At 34.4% G+C, this 12,681-nt stretch overlaps 1 protein-coding gene across 1 annotated transcript in view; it reads right to left on the minus strand.

The window, feature by feature from the left end:
- The window catches only part of ADAM18 (ADAM metallopeptidase domain 18), a 186,232-nt gene that overhangs the window by 117,712 nt on the left and 55,839 nt on the right, over positions 1–12,681 (minus strand). Inside the window, exons 8-10 of the mRNA XM_032838071.1 lie at positions 12,272–12,343; positions 11,909–12,075; positions 10,885–10,966 (exon numbers count right to left, since the gene is read on the minus strand). Coding sequence (XP_032693962.1) covers positions 10,885–10,966; positions 11,909–12,075; positions 12,272–12,343 — 321 coding nt within the window. The remainder of the gene's footprint in view (positions 1–10,884; positions 10,967–11,908; positions 12,076–12,271; positions 12,344–12,681) is intronic.

The raw sequence follows: 12,681 nt of genomic DNA on the forward strand, positions 1-12,681 counted from the left end.
TTTGAAGAACCAGTTCCTAGTTTCATTGATCTGTTATTTTTTTTTAATGTCTGTATCATTGATTTCTGTTCTAATCTTTATTATGTATCTTCTCATCCTGGATTTAAGTGTTATTTGTTGCTCTTTTTCCAGATCCTTTAGGTGTAAGTTTAGTTTGTGTATTTGAGGCTTTTATTGTTTCTTGAGAAAGGCCTCCTAGGACCACCTTAGCTGCATCCCAAAGGTTCTGAACAGTTGTATTTTCTTTTTCTTTTAATTTTCTTTAAATTTTTTTATTAAAGGTTTTTATTTATTTGACAGAGATAGCGAGAGAGAGGTCAGGAATGAGGAGGAGAGGGGGAAGCAGGCTCCCCACCAAGCAGGGAGGGATCAAGCCCCTAACTGACTGAGCCACCCAGGCACCCCCCAGTTGTATTTTAACTTTCATTTGTATCCATGAATTTTTAAAATACCTTTGTTTCCTGGTTGACCCATTCATTCTTTGGTAGAATGCTCTTTAACTTCCAATATATGTGCTCTCAATTTTTTTTTCTTGTGATTGAGTTCAAGTTTTAAAGCACTGTGTTCTGAAAATATGCAAGGAATAATCCCAATCTTTTAGTACGAGTTGAGACCTGATCTGTGAGCCAGTTTGTGACCTATTCTGGAGAATGTCCCACATTCACTTGAGAAGTATGTGTTTTGTTGCTTGAGGATGAAATGCTCTGAATATACCTGTGAACTCCATCTGGTCCAGTATGTCATTCAAAGCCTGTTTCTTGTTGATTTTCTGCTTAGATGATCCATCCACTGCATGGCTATTCAAGTCCCCTACTAGTTTTGTATTATTATTAATGTATTTATTTAATTTTGTTATTAATTCATTCATATATATGGGTGCTCCCAAGTTAGGGACATAAATATTTACAATTATTAGATCTTCTTTTTGGATAGACCCTTTTATTATAATATAGTGTCCTTCTTCATGTCTTATTACAGTCTTTGGTTTAAAATCTAGTTTGTCTGGGAGGAGGAGTCAAGATGGCGGGGAAGTAGCAGGCTGAGATGACATCAAGTAGCAGGAGATCAACTAGATAAGAGAGCTTATCAAACCATTCCAAACACCTACAAATCCAAAAGGAGATTAAAGAGAAGAAGAGCAGCAATTCTAGAAACAGAAAATTGACCACTTTCTGAAAGGTAGGACCTGTGGAGAAGTGAATCTAAAGCAACGGGAAGATAGACCATGGAGGGAGGAGCCAGCTCCCAGCAAGTGGCGGAGCAATAGAGCACAAAATCAGAACTTTAAAAGTCTGCTCCACTGAAGGACATCACTCCAGAGGCTAAGGAAGGGTGAAGCCCATGTGGGGACAGCATGGTCTCAGGTCCCACGGGGTCATAGAGGATTGGGGGTGTCTGAGTGTTGCAGAGCTTGCAGGAATTAGAGTGGGGAAGCCAGCTACAAAGACGGAGCCGAGGAGTGAACTTCCAACTTGGGGTTACCTTAAACTGTGATCCATGGCACAGCTGGTCCACTGCTCTGTGAGCAGAGACCCCACAAGATCCAGGGAGACCCCCCTGGAAGAGCGCAGGGATTTGCTGGGTTTGGAGACTCCAGGCAGGGCTGTGGCAGAGACAGAGATGATTGGTCACAGGCTGGGTGAGCTCGGAGCATGACTGGAGGCCAGGGAGACAGGAGTGATTGAGCGCTTTTCTCCAAGGGCACGCTGATGAGTGGGGCTCTGAGCTCTCGACTCCTCCAGGCCAGAGATTGGGAGGCTGCCATTTTCATTCCTGTCTTCTGGAACTCTATGGAATGCATTCAGGGAACAAAAGCTCCCGAAAGGGAACCCAAGTGGATTACTTAGCCTGGCTGCTGGTAAACGCGGTGCAATTCCACCTCAGGCAAAGACACTTGAGAATCACAACAACCGGCCCCTCCCCCAGAAGATCAGCAAGAAATCCAGCCAAGACCAAGTTCACTTACCAAGAATAACAGTGGAATTCCAGAGGAAGAGAAAACAAAGCCTGGAATTCATTCTTTCTCCCCATGACTCTTTAGTCTTGCAAAGTTAAGAAAATTTTTTTAATTTTATTTTTTTCTTCTGCTAATTTTTATAACTTTTACTTTTTCCTCTTTAAATGTTTTTTTTTAACTAGTTTATCTTAACAACACCTTTCATTAAAAAAATCTTTTTTGACTCTTCATTAATATAGTCATATTTTTTCCTTCATTATATCTAACTTTATTTTTTTGTATACATGTAGAGTTTTTTCTTCTAAAAAAATCTGGGATACAACTTCTTCTAATAGATCAAAATATACCCTAAATCTAGCACAGGGCTTTGTTCTAGTCTCCAGCCTGAGCAAATTCTCTCCACATTCTTTTTCTTTATTCTCCCAACCAACTTATCTTATCAACTCCTTCTTTAGAAATTTTTAAAAAAATTTTTGCATCTTTATGTCATATTCCACTCCTTCATTGTGTTTACCTTTATATATGTTTCTCATTCTTTAAAATTTTGGGAGGTATTTTCTTCTAAGAGACCAAAATACTCCCAAAATTAAGTGGATGACCCTGTTCTAGCCACCAGTCTAATATACTTATTTTCTTTTTTATGTTTTTTCTTTTTAAATTTTTTTTCTGAACTTCTTTTTACCCCCTTTCTTCCCTCCACAATTTGGGGTCTCTTCTGATTTGGTAAAAGCACATTTTCCTGGGGTCTTTGCCACCCTTTTAGTATTTTATTCACTCCATATATTCTTATCTGGATAAAATGACAAGGTGGAAAATCTCAGCACCCCCCAAAATAAAAAAAAAATCAAGAGGCAGTACCAAAGGCTAGGGACCTAATCAATACAATTGGTAATATGTCAGATCTAGAGTTCAGAATGATGATTCTCGGGCTCAAAAAAGGCATGGAAGATATAAGAGAAACAAGTCTGGAGAAATAAAAGCCCTTTCTGGAGAAATAAAAGAACTAAAATCTAACCAAGTTGAAATTTAAAAAGCTATTAATGAGGTGCAATAAAAAATGGAGGCTCTTACTGCTAGGATAAATGAAGCAGAAGAGAGAATTAATGATATAGAAGACCAAATGACAGAGAATAAAGAAGCTGAGCAAAAGAGAGACAAACAACTACTGGACCACGAAGATAGAATTTGAAAGATAAATGACACTATAAGATGAAACAATATTAGAATAATTAGTATTCCAGAAGAAGAAGAAAGAGAGAGGGGATCAGAGGTTATATTGGACAGAATTATTGTAGAGAATTTCCCCAATATGGCAAAGGGAACAAGCATCAAAATCCATGAGGAGCAGAGAATCCCCCTCAAAATCAATTAGAATAGGTCAACACCCGTCATCTGATAGTAAAATTTATAAGTCTTACCAACAAAGAGAAAATCCTGAAAGCAGCCCGGGACAATAAGTCTGTAACATACAATAGTAAAAATATTAGATTGGCATCAGACTTATCCACAGAGACCTGGCAGGCCAGAAAGAACTGGCATGATATATTCAGAGCACTAAATGAGAAAAACATGCAGCCAAGAATACTATATACAGCTAGGCTATCATTGAAAATAGAAGGAGAGACAAAAAGCTTCCAGGACAAACAAAAACTAAAAAAATTTGTAAACACCAAGCCAGCTCTACAGGAAATATTAAAAGGGGTCCTCTAAGCAAATAGAGCCTAAAAGTAGTAGATCAAAAAGGAACAATAAACAGTAATAGTCACTTTACAGTCAATACAATGGCACTAAATTCATATATCTCAATAGTTAGCCTGAATGAAATGGGCTAAATGTCCAATCAAAAGACACAAGGTATCAGAATGGAAAAAAAAACAAACAACAACAACAACAACAAAAAACCATCAATATGCTGTCTACAAAAAATAACTTTAGACCCAAAGATACCTCCAGATTTAAAGTGAAGGAGTGGAAAACAATTTACCATGCTAATAGACTTCAGAAGAAAGCTGGGATGGCAATTCTTATATCAGATCAATTAGATTTTAAGCCAAAGACTATAGTAAGAGATGAGGAAGGACACTATATCATACTCAAAGGGTCTGTCCAACAAGGTCTAACAACTTGAAATATCTATGCCCCTAACATGGGAGCAGCCAACTATATAAACCAATTAATAACAAAATCAAAGAAATGTTAGACAAAGAAATTATTGACAATAATACAATAATAGTAGCGGACTTTAACACTCCCCTCACTGAAATGGACAGATCATCCAAGCAAAAGATCAACAAGGAAATAAAGGCCATAAATGACACACTGGACCTGAGGGACATCACAGATATATTCAGAACATTCCATCCCAAAGCAACAGAATACACATTCTTCTCGAGTGCACATGGAACATTCTCCAGAATAGATCACATTCTGGGTCATAAATCAGGTCTCAACCAGTATCAAAAGCTTGGGATCATTCCCTGCTTTTTTCAGACCACAGTGCTCTGAAGCTAGAACTCAATCACAAGAGGAAATTTGGAAAGAACCCAAATACATGGAGACTAAACAGCATCCTTCTAAAGAATGAATGGGCCAACCAGGAAATTAAAGAAGAATTGATAAAGATCATGGAAACAAATGATAATGAAAGAAAAATTGTTCAAAATCTGTAGGACACAGAAAAGGTCATCTTGAGAGGAAGATATATAGTGGTACAAACCTTTCTCCAGAAACAAGAAAGGTCTCAAAGACACAACCTAACCCTACACCTAGAGGAGCTGGAGAAAGAACAATAAAGAAAGCCTAAACCCAGCAAAAGAAGAGAAATAATAAAGATTGGAGCAGAAATCAATGAAATAGAAAACAAAAAATAATAGAAATGAAAGTAGGAGATGGTTCTTTGAAAGAATAAGATTGATAAATCTCTGGCCAGACTTATCAAAAAAGAAAAGCGAAAGGACCCAAATAAATAAAATCATGCATGAAAGAGGAGAGATCACAACCAACACCAAAGAAATACAAACAATTATAAGAACATATTATGAGCAACTATACACCAGCAAATTTGACAATATGGAAGAAATGGATGCATTCCTAGAGACATATAAACTACCACAACTGAACCAGGAAGAAATAGAAAACCTGAACTGACCCATAACCAGTAAGTAGATTGAAGCAGTCATCAAAAATCTCCCAACAAACAAGAGCCCAGGTGCAGATGGCTTCCCGGGGGAATTCCACCAAACATTTAAACAGGAATTAATTTCTATTCTCCTGAAACTGTTCCAAAAAATAGAAATGGAAGGAAAACTTCTAAACTCATTTTATGAGGCCAGCATCACCTTGATCCCAAAACCAGACAAGGATCCCATCAAAAAAGAGAACTACAGACCAATATCCTTGATGAACACAGATGCGAAAATTCTCACCAAAATACTAGCCAACAGGATCCAACAGTACATTAAAAGGATTATTGACAATGACAAAGTAGGATTTATTCCAGGGCTGCAAGGTTGATTCAACATCTGCAAATCAATCAATGTGACACAATACATTAATAAAAGAAAGAACAAGAACCATATGATACTCTCAATAGATTCTGAAAAGCATTTGACAAGGTACAGCATCCTTACCTGATCAAAACTCTTCAAAGTGTAGGGATAGAGGGTACATAACTCAATATCATCAAAGCCATCTATGAAAAACCCACCACGAATATCATTCTTAATGGAGGAAAACAGAACTTTTCTCCTAAGGTCAGGAACACAGCAGGGATGTCCATTATCACCACTGCTATTCAACATAGTACTAGAAGTCCTAGTCTTAGCAATCAGACAACAAAAAGAAATTAAAGGCATCCAAACCAGCAAAGAAGAAGTCAAACTCTCACTCTTTGCAGATGATATGATACTATAAGTGGAAAACCCAAAAGACTCCACTCCAAATCTGCTAGAACTTGTATAGGAATTCAGTAAAGTGTCAGGATATAAAATCAATGCACAGAAATCAGTTGCATTTCTTTACATCAACAACAAGACAGAAGAAAGAGAAATTAAGGAGTCAATTCCATTTACAAAACCATAAGATACCTAGGAATAAACCTAACCAAAGAGGCAAAGAATCTATACTCAGAAAAATATAAAGTACTCATAAAAGACACTGAGGAAGACACAAAGAAAAGGAAAAATGTCCCATGTTCATGAATTGGAAGAAAAAAATATTGTGAAAATGTCTGTGCTACCTAAAAGCCATCTACACATTTAACGCAATCCCTATCAAAATCCCATCCATTTTTTTCAAATAAATGGAACAAATAATTCTAAAATTTATATGGAACCAGAAAAGACCTCGAATAGCCAGAGGAATATTGAGAAAGAAAGCCAAAGTTGGTGGCACCGCAATTCCAGTCTTCAAGTTCTATTACAAAGTTGTCATCATCAAGACAGTATGGTAGTGGCACAAAAACAGACACACAGATCAATGGAACAGAATACAAAGCCCAGAAATAGACCTTCAACTCTATGGTCAACTAATCTACAACAAAGGAAAGAATGTCCAATGGAAAAAAGACAGCGTCTTCAACAAATGGTGCAGAAAACATGCAGAAAGCATGCAGAAAAATGAAACTGGACCATTTCCTTACACCACACATGAAAATAGACTCAAAATGGATGAAGGACTTCAATGTGAGAAATGAATCCATCAAAATCCTTGAGGAGAACTCAGTCAGCAACCTCTTCAACCTCAGCCACAGCAACTTCTTCCTAGGAACATCGCCAAAGGCAAGGGATGCAAGGGCAAAAGTGAACTATTGGGACTTCATCAAGATCAAAAGCTTTTGCACAGCAAAGGAAACAGTTAATAAAACCAAAAGACAACTGACAGAATGGGAGAAGATATTTGCAAATGACATATCAGATAAAGGGCTAGTGTCCAAAATCTATAAAGAACTTAGCAAACTCAACACCCAAAGAACAAATAATCCAATCAGGAAATGGGCAGAGGACATGAAAAGACATTTCTGCAAAGAAGACATCCAGATGGCCAACGGACACATGAAAAAGTGCTCCATATCACTCGGCATCAGGGAAATACAAATCAAAACCACAATGAGATACCACCTCATGCCAGTCAGAATGGCTAAAATTAACAAGTCAGGAAATGACAGATGCTGGCAAGGATGCGGAGAAAGGGGAACCCTCCGACACTGTTGGTGGGAATGCAAGCTGGTGCAACAACTCTGGAAAACAGCATGGAGGTTCCTCAAAAAGTTGAAAATAAACCTACCATATGACCCAGCAATTGCACTCCTGGGTATTTATCCTAAAGATACAAATGTAGTGATCCGAAGGGGCACATGCACCCCAATGTTTATAGCAGCAATGTCCACAACATCCAAACTATAGAAAGAACCTAGATGTCCATCAACAGATGAATGGATAAAGAAGAGATGGTATATTTATATACAATGGAATACTATGCAGCCATCAAAAGAAATGAAATCTTGCCATTTGCGATGACGTGGATGGAACTAGAGGGTATTATTTTTAGCGAAATAAGTCAATTGGAAAAAGACAACTATCATATGATCTCCCTGATATGAGGAAGTGGAGATGCAACGTGAGGGGTTTTGGGGGTAGGAAAAGAATAAATGAAACAAGATGGGATCGGGAGGGAGACAAACCATAAGAGACTCAATCTCACAAAAAAAACTGAAGGTGGGGGGGAGGGAAATGGTGGTGGGGTTATGGACATTGGGGAGGGTATGTGCTATGGTGAGTGCTATGAAATGTGTAAACCTGGTGATTCACAGACCTGTACCCCTGGGGCTAATAATACATTTTATGTTTATTAAAAAATTAAAAAAATATTTTAAAAAATAATTAAAAAACACTCTCAAATATTTGAGCTGGCACACTAAATTCAAAAACTCAAATATATTTACCTAGATACTAAATTTACTGCTAAATAAAGATTATCCTGTTCTTGTTTGTCCTGAACCCTTAGTTTCTATTCCTTCATTTGTTTCTCTAGGAAAATGTCAACATAAATTAGCAAGATCTTATAAGTTGTTTTGGTTTATAAATTATCCTTTTCTGAGAAAGCCCTTACAATTTGTAATATTAATCTGTGAGGATAAGGGCTGTTGGGATTAAAGTAGGACAGGGTAGTCTATGGTCCACAGACCCAATCTGGTGTATGACCAGTATAGTCTGTAAATAAAGATGGTTCTGTATTTTTTAATAGTTGAAAAAAAAATAATATTTTGTGACAAATGAAATTATATGAGGTTTAAATTTCAGTATTCATGAATAAGATTTTATTGGAAAATCACCATGCTCATAAATTTATATTTTTCTATATAGGATTTTGCATTACAATGGCAGAGTTTAGTACCATTGAGTACCTGTGACATAGTAGTTCACATGGTCTACAAAGCCTAAAACATTTACCTGTTTCTTTATAAGGTTTTCTAATCCTTAAGATAGAGCTTAAAGTGAATAGGTGTCATCATAAGGCATCCAATTCAAATGAAATTATTACAGGATCTTTACACCAGAGACGTGAAAGGCAACTCTAAGATTAGAAAAGCAGAATGTTGCTACGAACACCAGAACAGGATGAATGAATTAAAAACTATTAGATTCTATAAACAAGTGATATTCAGCAGGAGCTACATAACAGAAGGTGGAGCAGTTTCATGGAACAGGAAGCAATAGTTTTAAGACATTGTTCCAAGCAGGGTCAGTATGTAGAGATACTAAAATATTTCACTGCCACCATCCAATCATCCATATTTGCTGAATATACTCAAAAGCATCGAAGCAAAGAAGCCCAGGGAATGTATATAGTTCCCTATGCAATAGACCAGAGAAGAGGATTAGTGTGAAGTGGATATGAGAACATTTAAGTGATTGCTCCAAAGTTAAAATATAAAGAAATATTAGAAGATGTAGAAATAAAAGAAAAATTAAATAAGATAAAATAAATTAGATGATGAGTCAACATGCTTTAATTAACAAAGCTCCAGAGAGAAAAGGGAAGCAAATGATTAAATGTAATACAGTAACATTTCTCAAATCAGAAATAAATAGCATCCAGATTAAAAGGCCTTCAGTACAACTGGCATACGGGATGATGAAAAACAACACCATGTAAGGATAAAAAGATTTAAATGTTTCCATAGAGAAAACAAGCAAAACACACACAAATGAATGAGAATAAGAATAGCATTAAATTTCTAAAGAAATGGTAAAAGACAAAAGAAAAGACCTTTAAAATTCCAAGGTACAGTTATTTTAAAAGTAAAATTAACCAAACGATCTTTGAAATAATTAAATATATTTTCAATCATGTCACTCTCAAACAATTTAATACACATCTATGTTTTAAGTAAATTATAGAGGCATATAGACTCCCAAAATGAGTAAGCCAGTCATGAAAAAAGAATACACATGTCCCAAAAAAGACACAATAGAAAATTTGTAAACACCTATGCAAAAAGTCTAATAGAGATTGGGGAATAAATATATGTCCCTAGGGTTAAAAAGAGGACTTTTTTTAAACATGTAGAGAAGTAGAGAAAATTTTTAATTTTATTAGAAAATTTGGGCAAAAGCAATATGACACAATTACAAATTTGAGGAGAAGCAAAATTTATGCAATGAAGACAATTTAAGTTTAGTTCATTATTTGGCCCATCAGAGAATAAAACACAATTCTAATAAGTTATATAATTACAGAGGAAGAATGGAAGAAGTGGCATGTAAGTATGATGAGCTATTAGGGTCTTAAATTCTGATTTCAATGATAAGAAGTCAATAGATGTCTAAATTTGAAAATTCAAGAAATTTCATGGGGATATTATTTAGAAATATGGAGTAAAAAATGAATAAGCTATTCCTACACATATAAACAGGATAATTTTCACAGACATAATTTTGAACAAATAAATGGTAGACATAAGAATACATACTGCATTATTTACTTTACATAAAGTTCAAAAAGAGGCCAAACTAACCAAGGATGTGAAGTGTCAGGAAAGTGGTTTTCTTTGGTATGGATAGTAAGTGAAACAAGATATATGATTCACAGTGGTCTTCTGAAATGCTGAAATATTCTATTTCTTGGTCTCTGTGATGTTCATGTCTACATATTGACTTAGTCAAAATTTATTGTCCCATATATTTATGATTTTTTCCATGTTCTCCATATATGATATACTCCAGTAAAACTTTTATTTATAAGGAAATGAAAGTGAAAGTATAAGCCAGGAAGAACAATTTTAAAAAATAAGAAAAATAATTCAAGGAGTGTAGTTTATGCAAGGGGGATTCAGTTTGTTTGTTTGTTTGTTTTTCAGTAATAGTCCTGTAAAACCACTTATATTTATGATAAGTGAATGTGTATTTCTTGGTAACATATAAATTTTAAACGAAAAAGTGGAGCTATATGATGCAACAAATATGCATATTTTTAAAAGCTGTTCAAAATAGTACTGAAATGATGCATAAATAAGAACAATGCAGAACAATGATGGTTAATGGATACATACATTTGTAACAATTGCATAAAGTACACATAAAATGGAAGCACAAATTCATGATTTTTGTTCTTTAAAGTAGATGTGCTCTTTTTTCTATGGCTTTATATCCTTAGAAAATCTGATATAAATGTTAGTCATTTTGCCTACTTGGTGAATAAGTATATTAATGTATGTTACACTTTTGCTTTATGTTATAACTTATAATTAAATAAACTTTCTGAGATTAAAATAATTCTGTCCCAACAAAATAATAAACACACATACAGAGGAAAATGTCAGGTTAATATTCACTACTTTTATTTTATACTATTTAGCTATGTAAAATAATATAAAATACAATATAAAGTTTAGAAAAAAATAGTAAAGAAGGATAAAAATTACATACCATAGCAATATCTGCATCATAGCTTTTATTGCATATTGTGCCAGGAAATGTTGCTCCCAAATATGCAGGACGTTTCCTGTAACTACATCATTATAGTATAGCCTTTTTTATTGCCATACTTATTCAGAACAATTTACTAGCTTACTTTTAAATTAAATCTCCCATATATTTAAAATGATTTTTCAAACAAACCAATTTTAATCTGGATATTATCTAATATACTTTACAAAATGGTCAAATCATTAAAAACTATAATTTATTTTTTTAGTTAAAGATTTATTTATTTATTTGAGGGTGGAGAGGAGCTGAGGGAGAGGGAGAAGAAGGGAATCTCAAGCAGAGTCCTCTCTGAGTGCATTGTGGGGCCTCCATATCACAGCCCTGAGATCATGACAAGAGCTGAATCCTAAGTTGAACACTTAACCAACTGAGCCACCCAGGCACCCCTAAAATTCATTTAAATCCAATTTTCTCTCCTCACCTAACTCCTAGACTTGATAAAATTTTACTATCTTGAATTTTCCTCGGTTTTCCTTGCACTGCATGCATTCTTTTGGTTACTAAAAGTTCAACAAAGGGGTTTTTAACTTGTGTAATAAGAAGTCTTGCTTATCTAAAATGTAAGCATTTTCTTAAATTATTACCAAAAATATCTTCTTTAGTCAAAGAGTAGACAAAAAATTACTAACATATTATAGGTCATAGTAACTGAATAGTGACAATTTTGACATTATTAAGAAGCTAAAGCTTATATGTATTCTATAGTATAGTTAACATCATGAAAGTTTATGAAAGGCAAATCTTACATAAATTATATTCTGAAATATATTTTTATATAATTTATTTATGTTGTTTTTATTTTTATCATATTCTCAACTATATTATTGCACTCAGGGCAACAGCTATGTTTATTTAAAATTTTCAGAGGGACCTACAGAAATTGAAGAACACAATAAATGCATTAAATTATCAAATTATTGAAATTATTTAGTATCTCTTTTTTAATGTAGAACATTGTGCTTACATAAGTAAGAATGTTATGTCATGGGGCCGTAGGATAAGATAGTCCCGTTTCCATGTGAAAAGTCTTTGTAATAAATCACCAGCATCCCCGTTGGTAGAAATTTTGTTTTTATCTGACCACAATTCCAAGGAGGACAGCATCACAGTCAATTTGAACTGGGTAAACATCTAAAATAAGATTTATGGCATACTTGTTCAAATAACATTAGTCATTAGTTCAAAATTACATAAAAATAAAGAATAAGTTCAGTTTATTATTTTGGATATTAATAATTGAAGATTTTTAAGTCATTAATTTGTCATGATAGAAATAAGTTTCAGTGATTTTTCATAAAACTATAAATGTAAAAAACTTAAGACTTACAGTGTTGACAAGGCCAATAATTTGGATAATTTTCTGTGTTACAGCCATCACTTCTGATCCCATATAATCATACTGAAAAACAATTTTAAGTGATTTTTTTTTTTAAATGTGAGTGAGTGATAGCAATTTTTTATGGTGCGTATATCTTGCTTACACCAGGTAGGTAAACCACAGCATTTGTCAGACAATATAAAGCATACTAATATAAAGATAATAACATTTATAATAAAAGAAACAATAAAAATCATAGGTTTCTGAAATAGATTCTCAATTGTTGATGCTTTAAAGACACTCTCAAACAGGAACAATTGAAATCAAGAAGTCCTAAAATAACTACATAGATTCCTCCTTAGTATAATGGGATTTTTTTTCTTTCAGCCAGACACAGAGAAAATAACAGTCATTTTTAT

The sequence above is a fragment of the Lontra canadensis genome, unplaced genomic scaffold (genome assembly GCF_010015895.1).
Source record: "Lontra canadensis isolate GAN:19392208 unplaced genomic scaffold, GSC_riverotter_1.0 scaffold101, whole genome shotgun sequence".
In the NCBI taxonomy this organism is placed as follows: Eukaryota; Metazoa; Chordata; class Mammalia; order Carnivora; family Mustelidae; genus Lontra; species Lontra canadensis.